Source organism: Carex rostrata, chromosome 31 (genome assembly GCF_964058835.1).
Source record: "Carex rostrata chromosome 31, lpCarRost1.2, whole genome shotgun sequence".
NCBI lineage: Eukaryota > Viridiplantae > Streptophyta > Magnoliopsida > Poales > Cyperaceae > Carex > Carex rostrata.
This window is the reverse complement of record NC_135948.1, coordinates 5,882,197-5,899,172: the sequence shown is the minus strand read 5'-3', so window position 1 is coordinate 5,899,172 and position 16,976 is coordinate 5,882,197. Positions and strand designations below refer to the sequence as shown.

At 35.8% G+C, this 16,976-nt stretch overlaps 1 protein-coding gene and 1 pseudogene across 2 annotated transcripts; one reads left to right on the top strand and one right to left on the bottom strand.

Moving 5' to 3' along the window:
• The first annotated feature begins 386 nt into the window (after positions 1-386).
• Positions 387-2,857, top strand: LOC144547466 (Glycosyl hydrolase family 17 protein). Its single transcript, XM_078296119.1, has 3 exons — positions 387-580; positions 1,009-2,073; positions 2,587-2,857. The coding sequence occupies exons 1-2, from the start codon at positions 481-483 to the stop codon at positions 2,046-2,048; spliced, it is 1,140 nt and encodes a 379-aa protein (XP_078152245.1). The 5' UTR covers positions 387-480; the 3' UTR covers positions 2,049-2,073; positions 2,587-2,857.
• A 458-nt stretch (positions 2,858-3,315) lies between these two features.
• Positions 3,316-4,994, bottom strand: LOC144547507 (aspartyl protease family protein 2 pseudogene; annotated as a pseudogene). Its single transcript, XR_013509091.1, has one exon. The product of XR_013509091.1 is annotated as an aspartyl protease family protein 2 pseudogene (transcript).
• Positions 4,995-16,976: the final 11,982 nt, after the last annotated feature.

Below are 16,976 nucleotides of genomic sequence, written 5' to 3'. Positions count from 1 at the left end.
ATTGAGCCATAGCATCATAGTCCTCTATGCAACCCATAGCACCTTAGCCTTACCCAATATATATTATGAAAGAAAAATATTATTCACTATTATAAAAAAATGGATATCCGTATCCGTATCCAATTAATATTCAATCTGTATCCATATCCGTCTAATATCTAATCCGTGTCCGTATCCGAAAAATAAAAACAGATACGAATATGGTTTTAGCAGATCCGTATCCGATCCGTTTGCACCCTTATATTTTTTTTTGTTTTCGGCTACACACCCCTACATGTCCATGAGATCTCATCTCGTGAAATTTTTCATTCAGTGAACCCGGCCCAAAAAATTGGCCATAACTTCTTTCTAAATCCGAAATTACTCGCTCCAATTCGTTAAGCACTTCATCTCCTCAGTTGACTAGCGTTCAAACCAAAGGGCGCCAATTAACCTCTCGTGTCTCCGTCTTTCTCTCGCTTAAAGAAACCAAGATCAGCCATGGCAGCAGCGGATCAAGTGCTAGTGAGATGCGCTTGTCTCCACCTCATCCTCTTCGTTTGCTTCTTCTTCCCTATCGGATCCTCTTTCTTCTTTGGAGGTAAGTTCAGCTCTAATTCGCTTCCTTCATTAATAAAGCTCCGTCTTTTTAGTCAAATAATTATTCTTGATTTGTTTGAGCTCTTTAGTGCAATGTCATTCTTTTTGTTTCTTGAATTGGTTCTTTTTAACCCAAGTCCGTCACCTGCTTGTGAAAATGCCGCTAAAATTTTCTGCAATATTTTGTAGGATTTTCTTATCGTTTTGGTTTTTATTTTATATGCTTCTGTATATCTTTAGTTGATTTTATATTTTCCTGTAATTTATTCATTCACTCAAGATACTAAAATAAGGAACTACAAATACACATGAAAATATGAAACTTAGTGTCTCTGTCTTTCCTTCCTCAAGATTTATATTTTGTTCAATATGCATTTCTTAGTTATTAGTGTAATCAATATTTTCTCCATAATTTTCATGATTATTCAGGTCGAGGCATTGGAATTAACTATGGCAGACTGGGCACGAACTTACCCCCTCCCGACTTAGCCGTGAAATTAATCACCTCTTCCAACATAAAACATGTAAAAACATTTGACATGGATCCCTTATTGATCCAGGCTTTCTCTAATACAAACATAACTCTCTCCCTCTGCATTCCCGATCAAGAACTCCCTCTTTTGGCCACAGACCCGACAAGAGCTGACCTAATCTTGCAAAGGAGCATTCTACCCTTCATTCACCATACGAAAATCTTGTCAATTTCGGTTGGAAATGAGGTCTCAATGGTACCAGATCTAGCACCTCACCTCCTCCCAGCCATTAAAAATGTTTACAAATCCCTAAAAAGGTTCAAAATCCATAAAAAGATCAAAGTCACCACAACCCATTCGGTGGCTGTCTTAGCAATTCGATCGCCTCCTTCAAATGGCATTTTTCAGGATGGAATTGCAGGTCCGATTATGAAACCTATTTTACAGTTTCTTAACAAGACCCAATCTCCTTTCATGGTGAACCTCTACCCATACCTAACCTACAAAGAGACCAACGAAATCCCCCTCGACTTTGCATTATTCACTGAAAATCCTAGTCTTTTCTACACCGACCCGAACACTGGTCTTGTCTACAGAAACCTGTTTGATATATTAGTGGATGCATTGAACACGGCTGCTGCTTCTCTAGGGTTCCACGACCTAACCTTGGTTGTGACCGAAACGGGTTGGCCTACTAATGGGTATGAAAATGACAATGCTGCTAGTTTGGATAATGCAAGACTATTTAATCAGAGGTTGATCAAGCACGTGATGCGGGTCCCAGTAGCAGGTACACCCATGCGACCTGGTGTGCCTGTTATGGTGTATCTGTTTGCTCTCTTTGATGAAGATTTGAAGGTAGGAGAACCAACTGAGAATCACTGGGGTTTGTTCTATGCAAATGGAAGCAAGAAGTATGAGCTCGGCATTGAGAAGAAAGGTGGTGTTAAAAGGACAGAATTAGTGAAAGCACAAAACGGGTTTTATCAAATGTAAACTGTCACATCCATTCTTGTTTCAGGTATGTTGATGAAATTGTGTAGTTAATTTCTAGACCCACAATTAATTGATCTATATGGATGAAGTATTGCATTTCATATATTCTCACTGGAATATTGTGAAGGACAATAGGTACTGAGCACAGTAAACGGAAGTATTTACAACATACTGTCATGAAATGCACTTTATATGTAAAAATAATCCAGGGCAGTGGTAGTGAACCACAATTATTAAAACTATCGAGCTTGGTACCAGGCCCAGAGTTTGGTACTGGCATTTTTTTCTGACAGTTTTAGGAGCTAGATGTATGCAGGTTCTCGTATGACTTAATTAGCATTCCTTTTTTAAATGAATTTCTAATAATAACAAATGTTGTAGGCTTCACGAAAAATAAGGAATAGGAAATTGACGTCTGTTGTGTGTTACATCTGTTTTTTTTGTTTTTTGTTTATATAATAAATTATTTCTATTTAATGAAATCTAGTTACTTGCTAATTATCTTAGACCTGAATTCTGCTATTTATTTGCCTGCAAGGTGTTCAAACTGAGCTACACTATAAAATGCAATTGAGATGGCGTATGGGAAAAGGAGAACAACAATGACATGTACAAATGATGAATTTTCTGGTTTTTTTTAACTTCAGAATGTAAAAAAGAAACATGAACTTGTAAATGTTCCCTCTTTCTGACGCAAACAAGCTGTAGAATAAATTTTTTGTACATTTTGTACTGAATTTTGTAACATCAAGATCTTATGTTCAGAATTACGTTTCGTGTAATGCACATATTTTCTGATGGTATCTCAATCCGAATCTGATCTTCACCTATATTTTTATTTATGACTTTTATACCATTCTGTATTTATCACTAATATATCATTCTTCTCTTTCTTTTTTTTTTTATACATGAGACTAATGAACTAGTGGAATAATGCAATCCCAATGGACCACAGCACGATCCCAACGAACTAGATAGATAAAAGTTTAAACAAATAAACAAATTAGCAAAGGGAATGTGGTAAAGAGCCAAGTTTCTTATTAAATAATAGGCCAAGTAGTCAACCACTCTTTTTAAATTTGACATTTTTAGTTCTATAATCTTCCCAACTTGTACCTCCGTCAAATGAGGAATTGTGTATCTCGATCCTCGTCATGTGTTCTCAGTAAATATATATATACATCTTCAGAGGGGGGGACGATACTCCAGAGGAATGGAATGTCAGTCGATACAGTATTAACTAATTTTGTTTGCTTGTCGTTTGGGAGAAAATATAAAAACACTTCATCATTTTCATTATTTTTTATTACACCCGAGATCTATCAAACAAAGCACCACACATGAAACATGCCACTGAACTCGTAATAACAACTCTCTGCTCTCTACAAAAGCAGAACTATTTGTTCTCTCGCTGATCAGCCTTCTTCTTCTCTTTCATCTTACACTTCCTCATTGTCAGTATATCTAATTATGGCATTATTCAATCCAAAATTCATCAACAACCTTTTGGAATAAATCCCATTCTTGCTCTGTCTCCATCAAACACAACCCTAAACCCCTGTTGTTGTATATTACCTATAATAGAAACCCCACTATCACTACCAGCGAATGCAAAGCAGAAGGTTCCCTTTGTATCAACTGGTATGAGATAATTCTCTGGTGGAAGTACCAAATCAGCTCCTCCTGCAAAATGCATTGCCACTGTTGGCACTTTCACCGCTGACTTGCCCGAGAGATCATAGCATGTATCGAACAGAGAAAACCCACCAGCTAACTGTTTTAACCCACCCGTACCTGCCCGAAATACATCACGTACCGTGACATACACAGAACGGGATAGTCTTGTGACTGAAGTACCAGAGTCAACTATGACACCGCCTCTGCCAGTTTGCCGGTTGAGATGCAGATCAGACTGAGCTAATCCTGCAATACGGGTCCCACCGATGCTAATCCCGATCAAATCCACATAGTAAAAAGTCGTCAATTTAGGATTCCTGACCATTGGGGTGAATTTAATACCAGCTGGTACCGACCCCAATCCAAAAACAATTGACGAAGTTTTTGGAATTATGCCAGAACTGGTACGATCAACAAGGCAATATGAAAATTGGCGACCATACCGGTGCGCAAGTTGTGAAGGAAAGGAGAGGGGTCCACGGCCCAGACCAACAAGCCCGGCTGCTGCCACAAACAAACCCTCATTGTCATGGCCACAGCCAACTACCACACGGCCTATGCGTGACCCACCAGAAAACGTCAGAGTCTCTGTTGACAAATCACCTGTAGTCACTGACCCATCCCCATAGGAAACCTCATACAAACACTGACGCCGGCGTTTGTCACAGCCCGGCAGATCGAGACGTTTGCAGAGTGGTACCGTACATGGCACCGAGTGGTAGGAACGAGACTTTCGTGGGTTGAAGACGCGACCCGTCTGCTTGTAGCAGCGTCGGCACGGCGCGCACTGTAGCCAGATAATGTCACTCCCAGTATCAAGCACAAAGAGGGATTGGGTCTGAGGCGTCCCAATTCCGATCCTGGTGAAGTACTCGCCGCTTCCATAAGAGAGACCAGAGACGACTGGAGAGATGAAGGAGCGGTTGGAATGGATAGGAAGGGCGAGGAGAGAATGAAGGGAGGAGACGCGGGCGGAGTCACGGTTTAGGCGAAGTAGAAGGAGAGAATGGGAGGTGAGATTTGAGGAAAGGTGGAGGAAGTCATGGTGAGAAATGGGAAGATGGAGAGAGGAGTTTTCAACGGTGTGCGGTGAGTGTGTGTGGGTTAGGGTTTCGGCGAATGGAGTAGGTGTGGGGTAATCTTGTAGAGGTGTAGGAATAAGGGTTTGGTGGGAAGGGGTAGAGATGCAGGCATAAGGGAGGAGGAGAAGCAAAAGGTGGAACAAGAGAGAAGCCATGGGAAAGGTGAGTCTCTGTCTCGCGGTGCGAGTGAGAGACTGAGAGGAGAGTGAAGTGATGGTCCCAGTGACGCGTGACTAATAAATAACTAGTTATGACTTATGAAGAATGGGCTGGGACCCGGTCGACCAGATACAGAAACGGTGATAAAGAGACACGGTATTTTAGGCAATAAGATAAGTGTTCCGTTTCTCTAGAATTTATTAATGGTAGACCACTAGACCTACCTCATAATGGCATGTTTGCTGACCGATTCCTCTTTATTATCCGTATTAATTATTTTGTTTCAGCGTTACTTCTTTCCAGTAGTTTTGAGTTACAAATAATTTTAGGAATAATGTATCATTTATCTTATTAATTTGGAATTTATGAATTCTATTTTGTGGTTTAGAAACATTTTTGGAATCTGAACAGAAATGCGCCCGCCATAAAGAAAATATTTATAATATAATTCTAATGACACTTCTAAATTCAGCAATGAGTCCAAATTTCTAGGTAGCATGATTTAGAGACGAACCTGGTAAAATGAACGAGGTTAATTGACTTTTTTTTTTTTTTAATTTATGTACTTAGATATTATTGTGATATATAGTTAAGAGTAAAATGTTATAGAATAATAAATTTAAATTTAATAAATTTGAATAAAAAAATTGATTCTAATGTATATTTGTCCACTATAGCTCAAAAATATGTCTTCATACGAACATTATTCATTTGATTTTTAACAATTTAAATATATCAAAATTATAAAATAAAGACTCAAAATCTTTGGTCCCCTATAAAATTATTCACTTGTGCATTAGTTACTAAGTCATATGTAATTTTTTAAATTCCGCATTTTATCTATTGATATTCGAAGACCAAAAGTACCTTTTCAGGAATTCTAGCAACAATTTATTCTAGAAGAGTAACGGCCGCATTAAAAGGAAACGGAACGACAAATTAGTCAAGGAAAACGAGGATGCCGACAACGGTCACCTACTCGCGGGTCCGGTTTTCTTATGATAACACAAATTTTGGGTGATGATATTAAAATAATAAAAAGTTTTATTAACACAGCATAATTAAAATATATTATAATATAGATATTTTTATTCTTCATAAGTATTTTCATTAATTAAAAACTAATTCTCTCTATTGCCACATAACTTTTTCTTTAAAAATTATATTTTTATAAAGTAAGTTATTTTGTTCAAAATTTATATCTATGTCATATGTTATTATATGATTTATTTCCTTAGAAATCAGATTAACATAATAAATATTCTATATTCATTTTCATTAATTGAATCTTTAAGATTTTTAAAAAAAAATTACAACAGTGAATGGTTGTATTATATTATTAAGATCTATCATATTGTATATATCGATTTTTTTATAACTTCACAATTTTTTAATGATCTACTATAAAAAAAATATATATATACTTTGTCACTTAACGTTTTATCTATTCTTTGTGCAAAAATCACTAAAAAAATGACATTATTACTTACATGAAAAATATATTGAATTTAAATTATCATAATTAATTTTAACATTCAACTTGTGATTAAAATAATAAATTAAAAGTACAACAAAACACTACAATAAAAATTACATCAATCATGCTAAAATTAATAAATTGTTTGCATAAAATTTAAATTGATAAAATATTCCACAAATTCTCAATATCATATTAAAAAAGTCCATCCAAATTGATGATAGGTCATTAATTTATTTTCTCCATTAATGCTACGAACATGATAACCTACAAAGAAAAAGGCCCGTCAATAAATAACTAACTCATTATATTATTTTCAATCAAAATATTGTAAGAATAAACTAACCTCAATCATTTGTGATGTCAGGCAATATATTCAAATCAATGATATTATATGAGGTGATTTTATTAGTGTAACATTCTGTCACGTAACTTTTTTTTATTTTTATTTGTTCAACATTATTGACATTAATTAACCTGAGAGATTTAAAAGCATAATGAATATCGATGTAACGTGGTAACTTAAGAAATAAATTTGAGTAATGACCCAATTAAAATTTAGTAGCAGCCCATTCCATAAAAATAACCGACCCTTCAAAAAAATTAAAACTACGTGAATCCTATTAACTGCGAAGATTTTTATTAATATCCCTGAAACAAATGTAAATTTTAAAAATGCCCCTGTCCCCAATTTTTTTTTAAAAATGTCCTGACCGCCTGGGCCCAGGACGGCCCAATATTCCCTGTGAGGCGCCACCCCCTGGGGCGGCCCATAGCACAAGTGAGGCGCCACACAGCAGGGCGCCCCATATTTAATCTGATTTATAAACCCCGTTTTCTGCCTCTGTCACTTCTCGATTTGAGAATTTCGCTCGAGGCGAGAAACTGAGTGAATAGGTATGTTTTTTAATTATAATAATTAGTCATTACTGTAGTTATTTTTTACTGTTGTAATTACTGTTGCGTACTGTACATTTACTGTTGCCTACTGTAAATTTACTGTTGCCTACTGTAAATTTACTGTTGCCTACTGTACATTGACTGTAGCGTACTGTACGTTTACTGTAGCAATTTAGTTGTACACGCACTGTAGCGTACCGTATATTTACTGTAGCAATTGCTGTACACGTACTGTATCAACATTGTAATTTTAAAAAAAAAAAATTTAATTATTTTTCAATTAGTCATTTATTTTTCAATTAGTCATTTATTATTGTACCCATTATTATGTCATGTAATACTTGTAATTTTTTTTTAAAAATGTAGTTTGTTAAAGAAGAGATGTTAGTTGCACTGTATGTCGGCGGCAAGCTAGAAAGGGATGAAGATGGCGTGCATTACACGAAAGAAGTCGCATTTGGCTTCGAGATTAATGAAAATACCACATTTGAGGAACTGAAGGAGCTAATATACGAAAAGACATCTGTAAACCCCAACAGGTATGAAATAGAATTGGCTACACGGATTGACAACTCACGTGTGGGGGGTAGACCTTACTTTGTTAAGTTTCCAATAACAAATGCCAATTTGTGGAGAGTTGTGTATACTCAATTTGTGGCTTGTGGGGTCCCGGTGATGGACATATATTCGAAGAGGGTTTCCCGGACGAGGGCTGGACCTTCAAGTTCGGCTGGGGCGGGACCTTCAGGTTATGACAATTCGGGTTATGACAACCAGGGGTACCACCAGCACTCCCCTTATGACAACCAAAGGTACCACCAGCACTCCCCTTATGACCACCAGGAGTACCACCAGCAATCCCCTTATGACAAACAGGAATATCACCAGCAGTCCCCTTATGACAGCCAGAGGTACCACAGCCCCGGTTATGACAACTAGGGGTACCACAACTCCCCAGAAAATACTGAAGAGTTGCCACCACCACCCAGACAGACACCCATAATCCCTAGATTTCCAACTATGCCAGAGTCAGGACCGGTACCCGTTAATCGAAATGATATTGATATTGATGTTGATGCTATTGATGCCATACCAGAAAGGGAAATGGAAACGGGGGACGAATACCAAGGGGTTAGGGAAGCTGATGACTTATCAGATGGTGATGCAAATGTACCAGGTTTATCCAGGGCAGAAAAATTCCCGATTACAGGTCGGGAAAGTAAGCATCCGGTCGCCACATTCAACGACACCACAGCTTTCGAAGAGGCAGACATTAGTTTCTTCGGTCCTCGTGTTGAATACAATAAAGAACTTGCCGCAGGGCAAGTTTATACCAACATAGACGAACTTGTAAAGAAAATAAATGAGACTCATGTTCACGGCAACTGGGAATGTATACTACACAAAAGGGACCGAACAAGGTTAGTTGTGCTGTGTAAAACTCACCCGCGCTGCGAGTTCCGCCTTTTTGCAACCCCTGTGGGTTTAGGGGAAGCATGGATGATTAAGAAGTGTGAACCACCTCATACATGCAAGTCTGCGTCCACAAGGACAGACCATGCGCAGCTGACGACATCACTAATTGCCGATGCAATTGAGGAGGACATTAAGTTGGATCCATCGATGAGCATCAAGGCGGTGGCTATGATCGTCAGACACAAATACAAATATGTAATCCCAAAATACAACAGGCTGTGGAGAGGTCGTGAACTTGCTATCTGCAGGATATTCGGTAGTTGGAAGGATTCGTATGGCTATCTGGCACCATTGCTCCAGGCCATGGCAAGTACAAATGTCGGCACCGTATATGAGCGATGGCATGGCCCTTTTTTTGATAAAGACGGAGTACTAATAGAGGGAGCTCAACAATTCAAGGGCATAGCATGGGCTTTCGGTGCTTGTATCCAGGCTGTGCCATACATCAGACCCGTTATCAGCATTGATGCATGCTTCATGTCTGGCCGTTACGAGGGGAGGCTACTGATAGCATGCGCATATGATGCTGAGAACCAGCTGTTGCCTTTGGCGTTTGCAATTGTTCATAAAGAGGACAGCGAGAACTGGGGATTCTTTATGCAGTTTTTAAGAAGACGGGTGATTGGGGAAGGGAAGTTTTTCTGCGTGATATCAGACCAGCACAAAGGAATAAAATATGTTTTTGATCGTGAAGATTACGGTTGGTCAACACGTACTGGCCAGTGTGTGCACAGGTTGTGTATGCAACACGTTGCGGAGAACCTTTCCAAGGCAACCGAGGGCAACAAGTGGGTTACTGATACATTTAGATGGAATTGCAGAAAGAAAAAGCCGAGAAGGGTGGTAGAGATGACTAGCAGTTTTGCAAAGGTACATGTATTTCAATTGTTTACATATATTATTGTACTTTAAGAAAACATTTTTTTTTAGTACAATTGTTTACTTACATTATTCTATTTCCTTATTTTTTATGTAGTACATGCCAAAGGCAAATCTCTACTTAATGAAGGTGGGCAAAAATAATCCCCGAGATGTCAACGAAGATCCAGCATACGAGAAAATATATCAATCCCGTGATGGAGGTTGGCGTTGGGGAATTATGACCACCAACGGGTCCGAGTCGCTGAATGCAGTATTCAAGCAGAGTCGGATGTTGCCTGTGGCTGCAGTTGTAGAGGACACATTCTACAAGTTAAATGCCTGGTTTCAGATGCGACGTGCTAAGGCCGCAGAATTAATAAGGATGAACCAGTCATTTTCAACAAGAGTGGAGGAGAAACTAAGACGACACAGGGACAAAGGTGCAACTATGACCGTGATCCCGATGGGTAATGATGGAACAGAATTCGAAGTGCAAAATCCAAATGAGTACGTTCCTACCAGCCGTAAACCAGACAGCACTATGGCGTTTGTCAAGAGGGCTTGCAAGTACGTGGTTAAATTCGGAGATGCTAGGGCGGTAACCTGTACATGCCAGGGACCCCAACTAAGTCACATACCATGCAGTCACGTGATGGCGGTATGCCGAGTGAGGAACTACTGCGAGGATCACTATGTTGCTGACATGTACCGTACCGATTACCTTGCTTCCACTTGGGGTGGATCTTTCCATTCTTATCCCGATCAGCACGAGTGGCCTGCATATGTCGGTGATAGAATACTCCCTTCAGAAGGATGGATAAGGAAGGGGAGGAGGAGACACAAACGTGCTATAATGACCATGGACGAGATGGGTGGTAGGAGGCCATCGGGAAATCAAGCTCGTCGTTCCGTTTCTGACAGGCGCAGGGCAGGTATGTAGCATTTTTCAGAATTCATTTATGATTTTATTATATTACTAACTGAATTGTATTCTTATTTTCAGATGCCATAAACGCGCACAACGAAAGAGAAAATGCTAGAGTTGTTGCTGAAGCAACTGGTAGAACACAACCCCCCCCCCCCCCTCCGAGCCAATCATCTAGTTGCCAAGCCTCTACAAGTAATGCCGCACCTGCAGCTCATACCAGTACAACTAGTCGTTTGTTAGGTTTATTGAGACGTCGTGGTAGGGGCAGATAAACTTGCTATTTTGCTTGTGTGAACTTTTTTGTTTATTGTAATATATTTCTGACTGTAGTATTTTTACTATGGGACTGCTGTATTACATTGGCGCGCATTATGTTGACATTATGTTTTATTATTTCATGTTCATGTTGGTATTATGTTGTTTGCACTTTACATTTCGTTATTATAACACAGTTTAATAATACAATTAAAGTTCAACAATATAATTAAAAGTGTAACAATATAATTAAAACCGTTAGATGTTCAATCTATTATAAAATATGCTTGGAGACCAAATTTTACATTTTTTGACATACTCATAATATTTTATTTTTTGACATACACATATACATAAACCCTAAACTTTTTTTCACAAAATTATACAAATCAAAATACTAAGATTTCTCTAAAAAAAAAAAAAAAAACACACACACACACACACACACACATGAGGCGCCCTGCTGTGTGGCGCCTCACTTGTGCTTTGGGCCGCCCCAGGGGCTGGCACCCCACAGGGAATTTTGGGCCGCCCTGGGCCCAGGCGGTCAGGGCATTTTTAAAAAAAAATTGGAAACAGGAGAATTTTTAAAATTTACATTTGTTTCAGGGTTATTAATAAAAATGGCCGTATTAACTGCCTCCTCTTAATTTCCTATTTAAACACTAAACCCTACACTAGGCACCCTTTATTTAATTCCCTGCCGCCTCCGTTGATTGTTGTTTTTGTCTCCACCAACCCAACCCTTTTATTTTGATTTATCTCAAACCTCCAACTCTCCATCTCAAAACTATTAGATGTTAGTATTTATATATCTCATGATCTAAAGTTATCAAGGCTCCTCTTTCATTCGGAAAATCTGCAACTAAGGTAATTAAAATTATATCATTTGATATTAAATTGGCAGTACAATAAATTGAATTGATTGGGATAAGATAATCAGGTTTATGGGCTTAGAATAATTTTTATCATTGGATTGTATGATTTTAGTTATAAGAAATTATTTATCTGGAATTTATTAGGTAGTATTTTCTTATAAATATTAATTTCATTAATTATAATATAATATGAATTTGTTAGTAATAATCCCTTTAATAATGTTAGAAATATGAAAATAATATTTATTAACAAGTATTAATCTAATTATATTAATATCTGAAATAATTTTGTCTTTGATTTCATTAAATGTAGTATTTACGTTGTAATCATAATATAGTACTTATTTTAAGGTCACGTGAAATTAAGTTTTGGTTATTTCTATTATAATTTAAAAATATTTCTTAATTTGTTTCTTCTTTCTGCGTGAGAATTATTTATATGAATGTTATAATCTCTTAATAAGGAGAACCATACCAAAATAATATTTCCATAAATTTGAGTCCAATTGCAGAAAGCATATAATATGGACATTACAATATTAATTTATTTAGAAGTGAAGATTTCATTTTCATAATTGTTTACAATTATCTTTTTATAGATCTAAAAGTAAATTCAGTAAAATATAAAATTTAGGTAATCTTTATTTAAATATAAATTTCAGCAAATATAAAACTTAGAGATCTCTTCTGATCAATTATAAATAGTTGTAGAATAAAAATAATTAAATGATTTTCTCGCTAATTTATTGCTGAGTTATTTTATACTAATTTTACGATACATCATATTAAGATTTCAAATTTGTTTGCAAATCAAAATGAATTGTCAAAGTAAAACTAATTAAAGTATAATATTAGGATTAATAATATGGGAATATAATACTAATAGTATAATCAAGAAGTTTTGGATAATGATAACGAGTGAATATTATACATTATTAATTAGAGGTATATTATTGTATCAGATTCGTCTTATAAAGATTTAAACAATGCAAGAGATGATCAAGAAAATTACTTCAATATCAGGTGCGGGTTTCCTGGACTTTTTGTAAAATTATTTACTTATTCCTTTGTGTGCATTATATTTTTATTTATGAAATTGTGCATGTTGATTCGAACAACCCCTTTGGCTTTGTTTAGATAATAAATAATATGATTATTTCGTTTGGAACAATATGATATGAATAGAATATATCGATTGAGTATAACATTAGCATAAGAAAACGAATGATCGCTGTGAGATGAATGAATGGACAGGCCGATACGCGGGGGCTGCTAGTCGCGGTCGGGACCGATATGCGGGGAATGCTAGTCGCAGTCGGGTTCGATGTTGGAAAGGCCGATACACGGGGATTGCTAGTCGTGGTCGGGACCGATATGCGGGGAATGCTAGTCGCAGTCGGGTTCGATATTTGGAAGGCCGATACGTGGGGATTGCTAGTCATGGTCGGGACCGATATGCGGGGATTGTTAGTCGCAGTCGGGTTTGATAGTTGAAAGGTCGATACGCGGGGATTGCTAGTCGCGGTCGAGAACGATATGCAGGGAATGCTAGTTGCAGTCGGGTTTGAGATATAACGTATCATAAGCAAAGTAATGATCAGTGATTAATAAGATTTTAAAGTAACAAGTGCTCATATGAATGGTAGTCATTGCATGATAGGGTAATATAGATTGCATTTTAGTTGTTGATTAAATAAAAGGAAGATTTTACAAATATCCGGGCTGGAACTAAATTCCGCACTGAGAGAATGTTCGATCTCTCACCCGTTCCACTTTTATGTGGGTTCCAGAAAATGACGAGGTCAAGAATGAGCACGAATAGAAGGGGCGTGGATTAGGAGGTCAACGAGCAGAGGTAATGAAGATGAAGAAGTCGAGCAAGGACTAGAGTGAGACTAATCAACGGAAAGGCTTGTGATTGATAAATGCCACATGTTGTTTATTTTTGTTTCCAATTATTCAATTATTGATACATTGAGCAGGCTTGGCAGTGTTTGTAACTCGACAATCTCAAAATATGATGGATCTCGTCGAGTTGAGCTTAAATTATTTAAATTATTTTTCTTTTTTGACCTTAATATCTTAGATCTAATTAGTCATACAATTGGGTCAGAATTGGAGAAGACCTAACTAGCTCTTTATTTTTTTTCAGACTTCAAATTAAGAAGTTGATTGCTTTCATTTGCACCATTCAAAACTTAATTTTTCATATTTTCTTCCAGTTAGTTAGGAGATTGATCCAGCTATTCAATTAACAAATATAAATTAATTAGAAAATATGAATAAGCAATTTTAATCAAAATAGACTATAGATAATAAATATCAAAATTAAGAAAAAAAAAAATTGACGCAAACAAGCTATCCATAGCACCCAAGCCTTACTCCTTTTTTAATTATATATTTTACATAATTAGAAAATTAAGATATTTTATAACATTTCACATAAATAACCAAATTTTAACTAATATTTAGTCTAAATTAGAACGATATATTTAATGAAATGAAATATAACAAATGCAGCAAAATCCTTTTGCACAGTATAGATATATTAATTGCATGCTCAATCGATCAGGCACTATTGGAAAGCCAAAAGTATATATTTTTTCATTAATATCCATAGTTTGTGGGAATTTTTAAAAATATCCAAACCGTCATATATTCTAACTTTCCATTTTTTTAGGGTTGTCAGAAATTCTGACGGTTCTAAAAGAAATAGAAAGCCATAATTTCTAGCGGTTCTGGTATATATGATTTTTTTTATTTGACATCATGCGATAGTGCCAGTGCCGAATAATTGAATCTTTTATTAATTTTAAAATATATAAAGCAACTTAAAATTTGAATATACTAAACGGAACATCAAACAAAATAGATGAAATATTTTATAATTTAGATGTACTAGAAATACTACAAAATATTTTGAATCTGTGTTATTGATCCTGGCTCAAAAATCACTTCAGGATTAAATAGATTATTATGGTCCTTGTAGTACATTCACATTCTAAGTTACTCCATCTATTTCTCTATAAGTTATTTAGAATATTAAAATATTAAATATATAAAATAGCTTCTATGAAAATAGATGGAGTACCTTAGAATTTAATGTACTACAAGGATCACGATAATTTCTTTATTTATCCAGTAATGACTTTTGAACCAGAATCAATAACTCAAATCCAAAATATATTTTTTTCTATTATTTGTTGTAGTCTTTCTAATAATTTTTCTTACAATTGCAAAAATCTTACTTGAAAAATATTGATCCAGGTTATTTGTCGCAATATTTATAATAAATTCACTTCTATAGTATTCCATCTATTTTCAAAAAATATAAAAATATTTCTAATATTTCAATAAAAAAAAAATCATAACACCTTCTATTTAATTAAATTAAAAAACCCAGACATCTTACATTTAATTGTTCGGCTCAAATGATGTCAAATAAAAAAAATCATATATACACCTTCAGAATTGTTAGCTTTCCATTTTCTTTTGGAACCATCAGAATTTTTGACGGACCTGGCAGAAAGTAGAAATAAAAAATTCTGAAAGTTTGAGCATTTTTAAAAATGCCCAAAAACTATTGATATTTTTGTATTTGTTATTTAATTATGGATATTAATAAACAAAATCGCCACATTCGGCGACGTATCTATCCATACAACCAAAATAATATATTTACATCTGCCATTACCTATTATTTATTTATTTTATTTTTTTTGATAAAAGGCTTAAAGCCCGTTTCATTCAAGAAACCAAAAGTCACATGCAGTCTTGCAAAAACAAAACAAAACATATCTGACCCCCCTACGGGGTTATGCCAAAGAAAATACCAAAAAAACATACCACTGATAGAAGGTTCTCAACTCACCCTCTCACACATATTTTGCAACACAAGTGAATAAATCTAAGTAATCTAAATAGATGAATCACGAGCAATCAGCACTGTTGGAATAGGAGCCTTCGCCATATGGTTGAAATTGTACCACTTGAGTGTCTTCTGGATCTCATATCCTCAGCGGGATCGCCTCAACATCAGTTGGCAACCAAAAGGGAACTAACTCTCTGGCTGGATGCTTGAGCAAACCTGTCCAATAATTAGATAGAGCAATGATCATCAAAATTATAGAACGAAAAGTCTTACATGTTTTATGTTGAAAACACATTTCATTCCGCAATTTCCAAATTGTCCAACTAACCGCACTAAAGACTACTAGGAAGGCTAATTGAGAGTGTTTATCTAGGGTACAAGCAAAGGAAACTATATATTGTATAGTATTCCAGTCCTTGAAATGATGTATATTACTACTACCCATCCAAAACCAAATATGTTGTGCCATAGGGCATTTAAGGAACAAATGATTTATGGTTTCATCTGCTGTACAGAACTGGCATTTGAGTGAACCTGACCATCCTTTGTGACTCAAGTTAACTTTGGTCATAATTTTTCCATGTGTCATAAGCTACATAAAAATCTGGATTTTATGAGGTAGTGGCACCTGCCACCAGAGCATAGCTTTGCCTATTTTAACTCCTCCAAAATTAAGAAATTTGTATAATGAATGCACCGAAAAGACCCCATTATTATCCCATTTCCAGGCAATTCGATCGGTGGCATGAGTAAATGATACGAAGCTAATTTTGTATAGGATTTAATTCCATTCGTCACACATCACTGGATCTAAAAATCTCTGAAATTTAACTCCTTTCCCTTGACTTTGAATAACTTCCTGCAAAGATATATTAGGGTTGCTACAGATTTCAAATAAGTGGGGGTACTGTGTCTCTAAGGTATATGAGTTATCCCAAGCATCTCTCCAGAATTTGAGTTGAGAGAGTGTCCCAGGTTGATATATTACACTACATCTACCTAGCGAATCTAATTTGACTACTTCTTTCCAAAAGGGAGACATAGGTATAGTATGTCTATCTTAATAGATTTAATTGTCTCTATATTTTAAAATAGATTTAAAAAAATAAGAGATTCTATATTTGTTACAATTACTACCATATTGAGCTAATAAAATTATTTTGCATTTACCTTTACTTGTGAGAGATTATTAAATCTAATCCACCATTTTATTGATAGATTTATTCATTGTTTGTAAATCTAAAATATCTAAACCACCCTGTAATTTATTTTTACGCACAACTTTCTATGATACCAAAGCAGTTTTTTTTTTCCTAATTTTATCACCACCATATTAAATTAATCTTTCCTTGATTTATCAAGTC

Bases quoted from the DNA above. Each gene is read 5' to 3' on its own strand.
- LOC144547466 (XM_078296119.1), top strand. From the start codon at position 481: ATGGCAGCAGCGGATCAAGTGCTAGTGAGATGCGCTTGTCTCCACCTC. The intron at 581-1,008 runs GTAAGTTCAGCT...ATGATTATTCAG, and splicing joins ATCCTCTTTCTTCTTTGGAG to GTCGAGGCATTGGAATTAAC.